The 16,686-nt window shown below is 40.1% G+C and overlaps 1 protein-coding gene across 6 annotated transcripts in view; it reads right to left on the bottom strand.

Moving 5' to 3' along the window:
• Nucleotides 1-16,686, bottom strand: part of gdpd5a (glycerophosphodiester phosphodiesterase domain containing 5a) — a 157,267-nt gene that overhangs the window by 5,198 nt on the left and 135,383 nt on the right. For 4 of the 6 annotated variants that reach the window (XM_050035688.1, XM_050035685.1, XM_050035692.1 and 1 more), the window contains 6 exons: nt 16,205-16,287; nt 14,736-14,886; nt 11,781-12,011; nt 10,897-11,042; nt 9,439-9,586; nt 9,020-9,102 (listed from right to left, as the gene is read on the bottom strand). In XM_050035688.1, the coding sequence (XP_049891645.1) occupies nt 9,020-9,102; nt 9,439-9,586; nt 10,897-11,042; nt 11,781-12,011; nt 14,736-14,886; nt 16,205-16,287 (842 nt within the window). The remainder of the gene's footprint in view (nt 1-9,019; nt 9,103-9,438; nt 9,587-10,896; nt 11,043-11,780; nt 12,012-14,735; nt 14,887-16,204; nt 16,288-16,686) is intronic. The other 2 variants (XM_050035686.1, XM_050035701.1) reach the window with 1 other exon arrangement.

The following is a 16,686-nucleotide window of genomic DNA, read 5'->3' as shown; positions in this document are numbered from 1 at the left end:
TAGATGAAACACCTTGCGAAGTCAGCAACGTCGGCAAGTTTTGGAAAACAATTTGTTACTGTATGATCGGAATGTAGGCTATACAAACAACAGATGGTTGGACTAGCGTAAACTCATCAGCAACTCGGTTGAACATAGCGTCAAAATATTTAAACAAATCGACTTACCCGAACAAAATCGATCAGAACTACAAGACGTCGTAAGGTGCCTCCTGTTTTCAGCATTTCTTCTCCGTTGATTCATCAGACGGAGAAGAAAAAACATAGCACACGCCACAACACAAGAGCTGGAGCCGGCATTTTCAAACCTGAATGACTACCGGTATCTTGCGTCGCTATTACGTGTGACGTATGCCTGCACGTCGGCCACGCAGATTTGCATGAAATGGTGTATCAGAAGTCCTTTTTAAACAGGAATTATGCAGATTTGCAGGAAAGCCCAATCAGTCTTCTTTCAGCATTGACAGAATAAAAACAAAATCGGTGATTGCGGCAAAATGCCGCCTACCTACTTTTGTTTATACAGAATGCGCCTTTTTTCGGGGCAATATGGGGCGTGAGCAAGTAATAAAACGTGGTGCTCAGCGTGTGATGTAAACAGTGATGTGGGAGGGAAGCCGCGGCTGGTCAGTCCTTCGGCAATTCTCTCGTAAGTCGGCCTGTTCTTCACCGTTCCTGTCATCTGACGGTTAATGACCTCTTCGTTTGCGAGAACAAGGAGGGTGCGCAATTCCTTGTCTCTTCAGTCGAGATGAACTGCGCCTCGCCTGGAAAGTAGACAAGAGCAGGCAGCTGCAGCAGGAGGCGGTGACAAAAAGCTGCAGTCAAGTCGGACAGTTTCCAGCAACCTTCAGTGTGTACAGGAAGTCACAGAAACACTTTGGCTACATCCTGTCCCGTGTGATGTCGAATTATTAAAATATAATCAGACTCATTTATCAGTTTGTTTTCAGTCTCAAGTTGTTTTAGTTAGAATAGGCTGATTTATGAAAATGCTTTACAGGCGATCTGTAATTTATGTTCATGGTTCAACCTGCATTTTGATTTTCATGTGAATCAGCATCATATCAGTTTGCTGCTGCAGAGCAGACCTGTCCCCTCAACTACACAGGCTAAATAAATTTTGTCTGACTTTAAGTTTCATATTTTATACAAGAAAACAGCTTTCATTAAGGCTCAGTCAGATATAGTCAGGGCTTCACATCTGTACAGATGTTATCTTAAGAATCCTCACATCCCACTGACCACAAGTCTTTGTGATGTTAAATACTTAAATAACTAAAACACTCTCATGTTAATATACAGTAGCCTCTGTATAGTTTATGATGAATGTATCTAGTCTCTGACAACTAAACTTCACCATCAGTCACACCTGCAAACCTCCAAATTAGACAAATACAATTTAAATCTCTGAAATTCAACAAAAATCAAAAGTATATGTAGTCTGCTGTATATTAACACTGGACTGTTTTAATTATTGAAGTAGGGCCCATTTAGCAACACAGAGACTGGTCGTCAGTGGGATGTGAGGATTCTTAAACTAACATCTGTACAGATGTGAAGCCCTGACTGTATCTGACTGATCTTTAATGAAAGCTGTTGTCTTGTATTTTTTTTCCTCTGAAAATATTAACCAAACACAATTTATATAGCCTCTGTAGTTGAGGGGACAGGTCAAACTGATATGATGCTGATTTATATGATAATAGATGTAAAATGGAGGATAAACCATGAACATAAACTATAGATCACCGGTAAAGCATTTTAATAAATCAATCTATCATAATTAAAACAACTGGAGACTGAGAACAAACTGATATATGGGTCTGACACAAAACTAACTGGCATGCATTGTGTGCCGATCGCCGGTGATCAAATCTGTGCAGGCCTGGCTCATCTCGAATGAGCCTTAAGGAATGATCTCTACACTAATATTTCTCACTTCCCTCATCAAGGGTTATCTCGCAAACGAGGGCATTCAATATGGATAAGTGGAAGATTTAAGGGGTAGAAATGTGATTGGGCTTAGGTCTTACTGTGTTCACTAAAGCAGATAAAATGTAAAATTAACAACAATTCTCAGTCATAACATTTCCCACTACATGGCAAAAACACTAAGGGCCAGATCTACTAAAGGTTTACGTGTATAAAAAGGTGTGCAACTCCTTGCACACGCAAAAAATTGTACAAACTGATTTACTAACAGTGCGCACTAAGGGTTGTGTCTTTCAAAGGTGCAAAATAGCGCGTCTGTATCTAGTTAGTTTGCTGCAATGAATATGCAATATGGGGCGTTTACACGCAATTGTGCGTGAGCTGGGAGGAGAAAATGTAAATATATTAATTAAGCACACGCAAAGTGATTTATCAAACCTAAAATCAATTTTGCAAATAGAAACTACATCTATATTTAACGTGTCAAAGAGAGGTGCAAATGGTTTTATGCGTAATTGCACACACATTGCTGCGGTTATTGTTGCAAGAAGGAGACATCGAAACGATGAAAGAAGACGCAGAGAACGCATTTTTCACCCTCGTGTGAACATTTTTGGAATGAATGAGGAAACAATCATTAAAACATAAAATGTCAGTCTAGGAGCGCTTCCTGGACTCAAGACAAGTTTTGTTGAGGTGCTCTTTGGAAGGGAATCTTTCATAAAAGCATCCAGCAGATGTCATCCTTACAACACAGTCAGAGATAAGTATCATACAATTCTCAAGAAGGTCAAACATGAATATAGAAGGTCAAGGTCAGGAATTGTATGATACTTATCTCTGTAATGACAATTGTCACCTGACCAGCACTCCTGCCAGGTGGAGGTTTCTGATAGGTGGACTTACGCTTTAAGAAACTCTCCTTCCTGTTGAGAACTGTTTGACTCCCTGATGAAGGCTTAATTGCCGAAACGCGTCAGAGTTTTTTTTTTTTTTTTTAAGGGAAATGTTACCAAGCCATTAAAATAAAGGCTTTTTAACTTTGTTCAACTGAGAGTGCCTTGGAGTCTTCCTTGTTTTCTCAATCATTAAAACATGTCGCCTATCCAGCATTGCCATTTTGGAACTGTTGAAGGAACTCAGAGCAGATTTGGAGCCAGCCACGAGAAGGAGTCATGCAATACCTGCAATGACAAAACTGTCTGAAGTCTGAAGTCCTAAATGTCATGTCGCGCCGGATGGCCAGGTTTATTAGGTTTCCATGCACTTGGCACTAGGGATGGGTACCGAGCCCCAGTACTGAACGAGCCCCGGAGCTACATTCTTTAAGAACGCAGTATTCATAAGCTCTGACCTTAACGGTTCTCCTATCGGTACTGGAGCAGTCGCATTTTTTTTTTTTAACAAGATAAACCTTATCTTGCACATTTATCTCACCAACTCCGTCAATTATCCGTCATTGTATCATAATTTTCGCTATTCTCCTTGAAGACGAGAGATCTGTCTCGCTCACCCTGGCTGCTAGGCCGTAAGGTGAATCAGAAAAAGTCTCACAGAAACTGATTTCCACTCCGACATCTGGGGACTACACGATCTTTACTTCATAAAAAAGATCGATACATGTTCAGCTAATCAGCGGGAGTTCGTAGCTCATAACCCCGCAAGAGTCCTGTGATTGGGGTCGTAATTCGGCACTTGTTCCGTTTGAGCGTAATGATCTGTTCCACCTGAGCGTAATGAGATTTGGTACGCGAGTGGTGGCACGGCCGTCACGTGATCGCGCTACACCAATAAGGTACCTGCATTTCGTGTCGCCATGGTTTCCTTCAGCAGAGGAAAACAGACCCGGAAGTCCTCAAAAGTGAGTAGAAATGAGCTGAAACAGCGCTATTCACATCGCCGTGTCCATGAAACACGATGAGACAAATAGACAATAAGGTGAACTAAGCAAAAATGTCTTAAAACACATTTGATTCAATACCTGAGCATAACCGACGTATTATTACATAGACAACATAGCTGTCCAGTACGGAATACGAGAACGGCCATGTATTTATTTATTTATTTTTTGTGCACTGTTATCTCGTGTCTGATGATTGCGCACTGGTTAATATGATCATCTTGATTTCAGCCTACAAGAGCTGCCGTGGTCCTGCCAGATGCCTCCTGCTGTTATCATTAGTCACACTTCTACTGTTATTATACACATATGATTATTGTCACATACCATATATTTCCAAATAGTCGCCCGGTGTTCCAGTGACACACACACACACACACACAAGACAGTGCATACACCAACTCAAGCTCGTAGCCTACCTTTAGATAGATAACGATGGCGGAGAGAGCCAAACGGTCAAAAGTGTGGCTTTACATTACAAGAGTTGACGCAGACACCTTGCGAAAGTGCATCATATTCAGACAGAAAGATGTACAGTGTTTGACTGCCCTAGCACAGCTAGTTTATCTACGTCCAGTCCAGGTTTGTAATATTATGCTAGCAGCCAACACGTGGAGTTAATAACCATTAGCTATTTTGCAACCCAATTTACTAAATAGGGTTTCATATTTGGGATTTTATTTGTGTATTTTTCAGATACTTCTTAATACATGAATATAACCATAATTATAGCCTGGGTTGGGTGCGTGGGATTTCCCCCCCCTCTGGTCTATATATCCATAGTGATTAATGTTACATCACCATATAAAATAACTAGAATAGGTAAAGGTAAAGGTAAAGTTCCACTGATTGTCACACACCTGAGTGTGTGAAATTTGTTCTCCGCATTTGACCCATCCCCTGAGGGAGCGGTGAGCAGCAGCGGTGCTGCGCTCGGGAATCATGTGGTGAACTAACCCCCAATTCCAACCCCTGATGCTGAGTGCCGAGCAGGGAGGCAATGGGTCCCATTTTTATAGTCTTTGGTACCTAACATACCTAGAATCCCTAATATTTTTACTTGTAGGCTAGATTTGTTTATATATGCTACAGTGACTTGTTTTCCAGAGCTCTACAGTGCGAACATTTTACTGCATTTGCGACTAAAAATAGTGTTGTGCAAGTAAAAGAAATCATTCAGGAACACGCTGTGTAATGGCTTACCGGCGATGGAGAAGCCTGGCTCCAGGTCCAATATTTTCCTCTTTGTTGATGTCATGGCTGTCCAGAAGTACCTGAACAGCCGAGCCGTGGCGGCACACAGGTATGTGACGTGTCAGAGGGGAAACGAGCCGTTCACATTTCAAACCTCAGCGCACTTTACGGACTGTTCTTTACTTATGAAGGCACTGTTCTTTACTTGTCAGGGTTGATTTTTATTTTATTTATTTATTTTATTTTGATCCCCCCCTATGTTAATCACTTATTGATGCTGTTTTTGAAGTATGTATAAGTCAATAAGTAATTTATTCCATTGAAATATCATTGATGTATTATAGAAAAGTGATTTATCTTTTTATAAATGACAAAAGGCACATCTGCCTAATTTTTGCTGTGGTATTGTGATACTACTCAGAACCGTGATACTTTCACTGGTATCGTACCGTGGGTCCCAATTTTGGTACCGTGACAACACTATTATTTTATGTATTTTACATTTCAAGTTGTAAATAGTAAAATGTTTTGTTAAAAAACTATTTTGTTGCATAATGAGAATTGAGAAAATAAATCAATTTATGTTCTTAATTTGTTTATTTCTTCCTCAAAAAGTATCAATAAGAGTACCGTTAAAATACCGGATTGATAACCAGTACCGATAAGAGTAGTAGTACCGTTAAAATCTGTGTATCATTCGTTCATTTGTTTTTCAAAATAAAACCAAATATGAAAAAACAAAATAATGACTTGTTTTTTCAGTATTTGTTTCCAGAACCAAAATGAAAAAACGGATAACAACTCGTTTTCCGATTTCCGATTTTCTGTTTAAATGGAAAATGGCAAAAACGGATAACGGGCCTTTCATGCACTTCCAATATTTTCATCTCTCCGGAAGCCAAGTTTTTTTCTTTTGCAAGCACTGGTTTCTTGTTGGACCAGTCGGAGTGACAACTACTTCCGGTTAATGGAAGCTAACGCTTTGGCTAACAACCGCTGCGTGTGGAGGCTGCAAATTTGGAAATACGATAATTATTGTATTTGTACGATAATAGGGCCCTCTGTATGATATACGATCAATAATCCCAAAAAAGGCCAAATGTACGATAATTTGACCATTTTATGAATGTGTGGTTGTAATCAGTATGCCGGAGTTTTTTTTTTTGTGAGCCCTGAAGGCATCTGTTCCCATGTGACATGTTTCCAGCCAATCACACTTTGCTTAGCATGCAAGGAAAATGGGAAAAAAAGTAAACACTAGAGTGACTATATTTAAGCAATATCACACTCGAGGTCATGATGTTGTACTGTATATCGCAACGGCTGTGATTTCCTATGACCGAATCACAGCCGTGACGATATACAGTACAACATCACAACCTTGAGTGTGATATTGCTTTTATACAGCAGTTCAACAACAGCTTAAACAGCAATGCTGAGTAAGGAAATGTTAACAAAAGGTGATGAAATAAATTATTTAAGTATGTTATGTAGCTCCGCGAAAACAAAGTTCCCCCAGTCCGTTGCCAGGCAACGCAGCACACACGCCAGGAACTCACAAGCTACTTTGTATTTACATTGATCTGCAACTGTGTAACTTCGTCCAGTTCGGCTGATGAAACGCTGGCAAACCTGGATGTTGGCACGGCTGGATTCAAACACACCTGGAGGTCTGCACAGAAGAGTCCCTGCTTTCCTTTTCCTCGTCCTCTCCTGACGACCACTCATAATTTAATTCAAATGTAATTTGGGGGAAAATATCCATCTTCTTGGTGTAACGCTATAGTGTCAGTTTGCGTCAATGTAGCGAGTGTGACAGTTGGTTAATTAACGGTTGTATTTATATTTATAACACCTGTGAGCGGAGTGATTTTGCTGTTCCATGTCCCAGTGATGTTATACTCTATATCAGCACTCACGGAATGCCTCTCGTCCAGTCAAACTCAGTCGGAACTAACTGTTGTATAATTGCCTATAGCGCATCAGTAGGATTGTTATTTTGGTTATGACGGTTGTATGATAATTTCCTTCAAAATACGATAATATTAAGTCTCTGGTATGATAATCCTACATTTCCCACCTGGCTACGCTGTTCCGATATGTGATTATACTAGACTATACTGTATTTGTGTACCATAGAGGATCAGCAACACAACAAAAGTAGGCTACTGGTCGAGATACAAATGTCATAGAGAGGACAGAATGAAACACCATAACCTCCTGTTATTAACTCTGGGAATGGCTCCCGGCGGGCGTATTTCTGCCTTGATGGTGCGCTGGCTCTGGGTCAGCTGGGAAAGGCTTGAGGCGAAGCAGGCTCACAGCGTATGTGTTTGCCACTTTCTTTTTCATTTTAACCCACACCATGATCTTTTCCTAACCCTAACCAAGTGGTTTTTGTGCCTAAACCTAACCAGACCATAACCCTAGGGCATCATGATGATTTCGGAACAACGGGACTTTGGAACAATGGGTTTAATATGGTCGGAAGAAAGGAATGTCGGACCAATGGGCTGTCGGACCAATGGGCAGACCCCGTGGGGGTGCAGACACATAGCAATCTCATTTGAAGTCACTTCTTGTGAGCTGTTTGGTATATGCATTTAGTTTTCTATTTTCATTCAATGATATGTAATGCAGAAATACACCTTGAGTAAACATATGCTGTAGATTAGAATACGAGTGCTAGTGTGACCCAATAAACTGCAGAGCATTGCAAAGTTAAGCAAATCAACATTCACTGAAAAAAAGATGATTGAAATCACTTTCTGGATTCCAAACACAATTATCAAACGAAATACACAGCCTCATTAACGTCTATGTTGAGCCACGCAAAATCATATTAAAGACACATTGTTTTAGTCACAAAATATATTAGGCTATAGCTCTAATATTTATCGTGGCAAAAAAACAAAACTAAACAGTTCTTTATCGTATAGCCTATTTAACAGAAAATTAATATCCATAGCCAATATAAGAAAACTTAAACGTGACAGTTGAGTGTATTATTTGTGTTTCCGTTTACGCAGGTGGAACTTGCCCGCCGTGCGCTCCTCTCCTCCCTCTCCGGTCCCTGGCTGTTGGCAAGAGGCATCTCATCTTACTGTGCCCCCACCTGTTTAATTTGCAGACGTTTTATTATAAGCCAATTTTTCTTTTGTTCTTCTTCTGATGCCTTGATATCTTTTTTTCACTTCATCCACTGTTCGCATCGTTTTACCAACAGCATTTACTTTTTCACAGATTTCTTCCCATATAACATTCCTTTGTGAGACAGTCAGGTTTCTTTGCTGTAGCTCATTTAAGTGTTTATTGGCCTCATCTACATTTAAGTGTTTATTGGCCTCATCTACCAACACCTCTAATTCCATAGGGTAGAATTTCACTTTGCGCTTTCTCTCCAAACTCACCATGCTGCAAACCTTGAAACACGCAAAACCCTCATTTAAATAGGGTGTCTCCAACACGTTTGCACCTGTTGTCATTTACACAATCACTCTTAGTACATCACCCGCAAACCGCGGTTCAGCCCCACACGCAAAATTCTAGATTGCGCACGCAAATTAGTACACGCAAATTGGGATCTTAGTAGATCTGGCCCTAAGACTGTATGATCTTTAAAGGGCCAGTTCACCCAAATACTATAAAACAAATCATTTTAATGAAATCAGCTGTCTGTTTGTTCAGTGAATTATTCCAAATATAAGTGTTTCTAGAAAGACCAGTTAATGTGAGACAGAAATGTAGTAATTTACTTGGCTCCCAAATTATGGCGTATATCACAAATGATGCACCACAAAGTGAATACATGTTTAGATTTTTGATTTTTTTAATGATGCTCATTTAGGATATCCAAGCTGGGAAAATAAATGTGGTGATGAATTTCTGTTTGATATGTTTTTTTCATTGGCTAGTGCATGAAGGTTGTGCCCTTGTCAATATACTGTATGTCTGTGTCTGTCAGCATGATCATAGTCCAAACTGTACTTACTTCTGAAAACAGAAAATCCCTGTGACTATGGCAAGTGAGACAAGATCCGAAGTGATCCAGATAAAGTTGTAAGCATTCTGGCTCTGCAAGAGAAGAAAAGTAATTTCCGGTCAGCACCACTGGAGGTCATCATTAACATGCATGTCTGAAGCTAACACAAGGCCCTGACTAAGGCAAATGCTGCTTTTCAGCTCAGATCTGTGCCCTTGTCTCAACCTGTGTCACACTCTTTCCCAGGGTCCTGTTCTCTAATGACGCGCTGAGCTAAAGTCTGCCGCTGAGCTCCCTCATATTTCTCTGTGTCCCTGCCCTCGGGTCTTGCTGGACCCTCGTCAGTCTCTGTCCTCTCGTCTTGCTGTGTGACCTTGTCTGTGTGTGTGTGGTGTCAGATGAGAGACAGAAAGAGGAGCGCTGTTTACCATGAGCCAGATGGGGTAAGGCACCTTTCGGAGGACTTGGGGGGCATCAGAGGACACAGAAGGCACCCCGCTACACCACAGAATGGAGTAGAGCCAGGGTTCATTCACTGGGTAGACAGTCACACTCACATTATTGGCCAGATACTCCCTGGGGAAAGGAAAAATACATGTCAACTCTCCCTTTCACTCCTTATCTCCTTTTACTCACTGCACAGAAAATATTGTAACTTTTTTGCTCATTCAGTTATGAATTGTATAGAGAGGGGCCTTAAAAGAGATTTAGCATCGCACTCCTCTAGGATTGTCCGATTTATGACACACATAAAAAAGGGATCAAAATAGATGCAGCAGAACCAAAGATTTTTAGATTTTATTAATCACTAGAGAAATTTAGGCATCCAGTAGCTTGTATGACAGACAAAACACACAAAGGGATAAAGACTATAAATGTGAGAAGAAAATATGCAGCAGTGAAATGATAGTGTGGCCACCAGTAAGGAGTTGCACATATACTGTTTTTCCCCACACAATTGTTGGCTTGGTGTGTCAGCCCAGCACAGCAGGGATTTGCCTGTCAATAACAACAGGGCTACCCTCTTGAAGGTGTGTCTTTAACTGACAACAGCTTGACATGAGTGATGACATTTAAAAGCAGCGGGCTGATCCATGGCTAATGCTAGGATTGCGACCCAAATAATTAATTACACTACGTTTAATTAAGCTTAAGAATGCACCTACAAGTAATATTTAGACAACACTGTGTAGACTGCAAAATTCTAACATAATCACTAATATTGGCAAGCACACAAACAAGGCCTAACTTTAAATCTCTCACTGTTTATATCATGTCCACCTTGTCCCATTATTTCCGCCCAGTCTATCTGAATTATGTTGCATGGCCACAGTGGTCCAAGAAGGTATCTGTTTAGACTGTTTAGTTGTGCTTTCCTACAGTCAATGTAAAGTTAGTTGTAGTAAATGACCATTGTAACCAGTTAGAACTTGAAGTGGTGATGAGGTCCTAAAATGTAGGCTATGAAAAGTTTTTTTTAAAAAGGATCTTAAAAGGGTTAACTTCGGGATTCCTACATAAAGCCTCACTGGTCTTGCTTCTTCTAAATTAACCAAATAGTTCATTTTGACAGACCAAAAATTTTGCCCATGTGTGTGATGAATGAAGTGTCTGACACAAAATCTCCTGGGGGTGGACCCCCAGACCACTCTCTTGATATCTTTTCCCCATGCATGGGGCCACTATGAAGGTGTCCCTTATTTTTACAAACTGAAGGTGGCAACCCTAGCTAAAGTTACCCCTGGCACAAGTATAAATGCTCACAACAGCTTAGGCCACTTGCATAGACCATGGTGTAGGCTCCGCATAGAGCACAACTATAGCCTAATCTCCTTTGTGATTTTCATAACTGTAGTTTTTGCAAAGCAGTAGATGCTTGCTCTTACTGTATGTCTTTGTGGCTGGCCTTGCTGTAATGAAGAGTCAGGCTTGTTATTCCCCTGAGCCTTATCTCTTCCACTGACAGCTTCTCATTAGCAGACTGCTGAAGCCCTCGCACCCTCCCCCTATCTGTGTCGGGGGTCCACGTCACCTGGCACAAACACATATGACAAGAAAAGACCTTGGTCAGACAAAATGCAGTGCGTGCTTCAAATCCAGAGATGTTTCACTTTTATTATAAAAAAGTGCAACTTGTACAGTAGAATTTACAACAGAGTTACCAACTCTCAGGCACCTGGTGTGAGTTGCATGCTTTCAGGCTCTGTCTCACGCTCTCACAACACCAAGGCAAGTCTCACACCAGAACACTGTGACAGCAACAACCTGTACTTAATGTAGAGGTGCCTCTCTTTAGATCAAGCCATATAGTAGGTATGATGGCCTCTGGCCTGATGTTTTTTCTTATGAGCTATGAGGTCTTTCTGTAATTTTTTTAAGCACATATATTTGTGTGTAACACAATATTATATTTCTTGTTTACATGTGCTTTTCTTAACATACACAGATTTATAACATGCATGTGTATGTACTGTATACATTGTACATAATGTATGCATTTGTATATAATGTATATATGTATATATATATATATATTTCACCAGGATCATCACATGACAATCATGTGACCTGAGCGTATGTATTTAAAGATGACATTTAAGAAAAGCATTAGCTTGAAACGTCATTTTTGGATGTGCTAATAAATTGCTCTTACGTGAGCAACAGTGTGCAGAACTTTCTTTAAGTTGCTCATGTGCTCATGATTTACTGGGGGTACCGAACTACAAGCAGCACCTTCAAGTAATCAAAGGATTATTATGGAGGGACCTACAGTCCTCACCCTCTTCTGGGAAATTCCTGCTTTCTGCACAGCCCAGAATGTGTCCATGAACCAGCTGCGGTGGCGTGGGTGCTCTGGTGGAGGCTTGCGGACATTTAGCAATGCAGAGGCGTTGGTCCTGGCTGCCAGACGCAGCATTTCCACCAGACTGCAAACCGTCTGGTTGCCTATCCTGCTCCGGTCCCTTCCTGTTAGGGTCTCTACTGTCCAATAGGGGTCACTCTTCAAACAAAAGGGAGCACAGAGAGAGACAGAGACAGAAATGTAACATGATCTTCCTCTGCAGCACAGTTACAGATTTTTTTTTTTTTTTTTTACAGTTGCTAACAATTGTTTCCCTCAACTTAAGATACTTTTTCTCTCAACATAGCAACACACCTGAGTCGCACAATTAGCCAAATGCATTTTCTGCTTAAAACCTTAAAACCAAAACTTAAAATTTTGTTCATTAAATACCAAAAACATTCTCTACATACACCAGCTCTATCAACACACAGCAAGCCTGACTCAATTAATCATTCCCTTAAAGTACATGTTTCTATCCAAGAGGAACATAGAGTCAGACCTCACACAGCAACGTTCAAAATACTAACAGTTAATGACATTACAAAAACTGTATTACTGTTCATGTTTCAGCTCTGCTTGCATACAATAGACAATATGAAGTCCATTGTTTTTTTAAAATACGGTTTTCTTTTGATGTAAACCACTCTATATTTTTTTTAGTGTTGAATCTGTGCATTTTGGCAATGTACTATCTACTTTGTACTACTATCTATGTACTACTATGTGAATAACTCATTTTTACTTTACAGAATGTACAATTAAAATAAAATTGTGAGTGACAGAATTAGTGTGTAGTGAAGCTCAATTAGCAATATGGAACTGCTGCCAGTGATCAACCAAAAATAGAACATATCTGGCCTTTGGTTCCAAATGTGTAAAATTAAAATACACAAACACAGTAAAAAGCCAGCATCTGCCCGACAGCAATGGACAACTCTCAACCGCTTGAGGACAGGTGTAGGACGCTTCGGTGCAGCAATGCAGAAATGGGGCCTTGCGGACAGTGCCCACTGCAAATGCAGGGATCAATTACAAACTGTAGAACATATAATAAGCAGCTGCCCCATATACCGGCCACCGAATGGCGATCATGGTCTTATCAACCTGGATGATGACATGCTGGACTGGCTTGCATCAATGAAGCTGACGGTCTACGCCAGAAGAAGAAGAAGAAGTAAAAAGAGAAAAAAGAGAAAAAACACAAAATTGCACAGTTTCAGACAGTCCTGGTTCAGATACTCCTCTGTCCTCTTCCTCTCTCTCGTCCAGCAGTGGACAGTAACGAAGCACATTTACTTAAATACTGTACTCAAGTACAGTTTTTGAGTATCTGCACTTTACTTGAGCATTGTTTTTTGGAAACTTATTTCTTTGACTCCACGACATTTACAAGACAAATATGGTACTTTTGACTCCACTACATTTCTATGAGGGCTCTCGTTACTCATAACATTTGCTGTGAAGTCAGCAGATTACTCTTTTTTTCTATAATGCAAAAGTCCATAAACTGTGATCATGCAGTTCTGTGTGTGGTCTGTATGTCGAAGTGGTGGCCCATACCTCTACCTTTTGCATGTGCTACTCAGATTGGACAGCTCATCGGTGGTTACAGGTAGAGAGGCTATTACTATGGCTAATGGCAGATTCCCCCTTTTGTCCTTTTGTTTGTGTTTCTACGGGCATTTCTGTAGGCTTTGGAGCATATTCAACAGGCTTTTAATTCTACAGATTCTACAAGCAAGTGCTATTCCCCTCTCTTGTCCAGAATGACTTCTTTCTCTCCCTGCTCCTCTGTGTTGTTCTGTATCAACATGGAACAAAATCAGTCCAAAAAGTCCCCTTTTTACTGTTGATATGTTGATATAACTGAACCCACCTGGCTGAGACACCTGGGTCTGTCTCAGATTGACTCTGGAATCAGTTGTGGTTGATCTATTTTAAACCTCAAATAAGTTGTTTCTCAATGTTTCAATCATCTGTTCATTAAAAATATCAATTTTGAGCTTCTGCTAATGCAGAAATAGAGGCTTTATACTGAATGCATATTGTGTGAAACAACATGAATTGTGTTAATAGTGTGGTCCACAACAGACAGATGTTGTGCTGCTTGTGTTTAGAGTTTTGAAAATTTGTCTGAAGATTGGACAAAAAGATGCTAGTGATTGCAAAAAACTGTAATACAACACGAAGAGATATTTGCATATTCTAAATTAAGTAGGCCTGTTTGCGGCTAATTTAGATGTAGAGTTTTACATTGTTTATATCTCTCTGCCTTTGCATCACTATATCTAAAAAAAAAATCTAAGTGTGTGCTCATCCATTACAAAGACGTTTAAGTGTAAGGAATTAGTCACAGAGATCTTGATCTTCAAAATCAGCCCTGTTCCAGTACAGTTAAATGATACCTCAATATGACATCTCAAGATGTTGCCAGTGGAAAAGCTAAATACATTTTATACCTATTCTAATATGTTGTATGTACTAATATGTACTGGTAAAACTGTAGGTTTTACAAAATTTTACAGTCACATTCTGCACATATTGCATAATTTCTCAGGGACTCCCTCAGAACTAAAACATTTTATTAAAGTCCCACTGATTTTCACACACCTGAGTGTGTGAAATTTGTTCTCCGCATTTGACCCATCCCTGAGGGAGCGGTGAGCAGCAGCGGTGAGCAGCAGCGGTGCCGCGCTCGGGAATCATAAGTTGTTTCTGAAAGACTTTATTTGTAGTAACAGAATAATCTGAAAGACTTTATTTATAGAAACAGAATATGGTAAAGAATGTGGGGTCATAGAAGGGGGACATGCATTAAATAGCTGTGCAGGGATCTGCATGAACATATCAGGATGAGTTAGGTAAAGTGGATTTCGGTACCTCCAAAAACCACTGGCCTGCGTTTAGAGATCGAATCTCTGTCCAGTTGAAGGAAGAGGCATCATCATACTGTCTGGCTGGAAAGACCTTACTAACATCTGTGGTTCTTCTCAACGTGCGGTCTCGCATAAGGAAGGGAACAGCATCCACACTGCAAGAAACAAAATCAAGAAAATGTTGTACTTTGGAACTTTGATTGTGGTTTAGTATATTTTGTAAAATGAAATATCATAATAATCTAACATCAAAACAGCAGAGGTGAAATGAGCTGATGATCACCTCACATTGCGAGGTTTAGCTGCATCTGTCTTCTTACGTGCACTGTAAATGTTTCTACCAAACAACCCACATGTTTATCAGCTGTGGGATGTACATTTTGAATTTCAGAGCATACCATCACTTCATTTAATATGTACAACCCAGTAGGGATGGGAGTTGATAAGATTTTATTAATACCAATGCCATTATCGATTCTGCTAATTGGTCAAATTCTTTATCGATTCTCTTACTGATTCCTGATCAATTTTCTGTGTGGAAAAATGTGGGCCTACACAGATTTTCAGCATCAGTGCAACTGTTTTATGGGTAGATGGGTCAAACAAAACTTAACTCTCACCCAGATGACAGCAGTTTGTGTCCCCTAAAAAAACAGAAGTCACTGTTTATTTAACGCAACATAACTCAATAACTTCTGTGTGTCGATTATGTACTTGCATCAGTAATGTGATGTATTTATGCACTTTACTTTAACCCAAAACATGATATTTTTTCTAAACCTAACTAAGTAGTTTTGTTGCCTAAAACTAGCCGCTACCGTTTGACAATGTTAACTACATGTTTCACCCAGGAGACAGCAGTGCCACACATACAGACACTGAAGGGTGCGACTTAATAAGATGTCAAAGGCTGTTGTTGCCATCAGTACCACACACTGAGGGGTGTGTCACAGCTTTGGTATTTAATGACCTGGGATGAGAACGTGTTATTATTACAAAGGATATTTACTTTCAGTAATAAACGTGTTGCTCGGTTGGGAAGCAGTGGCACTTGTCATAGATTGTCAAATACATGGCATTACCGGAATTTAAGCCACTGTTGCTTAAAATGATATTTCAGATTATTGCTGGTGTTTCCACCCTTACTCAAAAATATAATTTTACAGACATTACAAGCAGCTCTGCTGTCATCTTTCGTTGTGAATGAAGCCACACTTCAGACCATTTCTTCATCTCCATCATGACTACATCATGTTGCAAGTTTCCAGTAGTGAAGACACACGAGTTTCACATCATTGTTTGCAATGTGCAAGTGTTAGAAAAACATGCTGGCATCGATAAAAGGAACTGTCAAGCTTGAAGCATATGATTCTGGTCATTTGGACAATTTGAACCAGTTGTCAACTGGAACTGATTCTCAATTCCCATCCCTATAACCCAGGATCAAAATGTTATTAATGTGTGGCTAACAACCTGATAGTGACGTCTGCCTCCAGGGAGCTAGCCCCATGCTGCAGGGCTCTGTTAAAGGACACCATGGTGTTTTCTGGGGCCAGCTAGAGCAGAGAGGAGACTACTGTTAGTCACTATGTGAAGAAAACCTGCATAAAGGGGAAGTGATAGATTTATAATAGGACATTTAATATGGTAGAATTACTAATTGAAAATACATTTGTGTGAAATGATTACTACTTCTTGACTACTTCTTTATGATGCATATCTACACCACACACACTGAAATTCATTGTGGCACAACACTAGTTTTTACTTAATTCCTGAGGATTTAAAGCTATAACATTGTCAAAGAAAGAATTATACTGGAACTGGAAATCAAAAAACAAAACAAGCATTGCACAATGGAGCCTATCCCAGCTGACACTGGGCGAGAGGCGGGGTACACCCTGGACAGGTCGCCAGACTATCGCAGGGCTGACATGTAGAGACAGACAACCATT

This window comes from Epinephelus moara, chromosome 3 (assembly GCF_006386435.1).
Source record: "Epinephelus moara isolate mb chromosome 3, YSFRI_EMoa_1.0, whole genome shotgun sequence".
NCBI classification, from domain to species: Eukaryota; Metazoa; Chordata; class Actinopteri; order Perciformes; family Serranidae; genus Epinephelus; species Epinephelus moara.
Note: the sequence above shows the minus strand (reverse complement) of the source record. Positions and strands in the feature narration are given on the sequence as shown.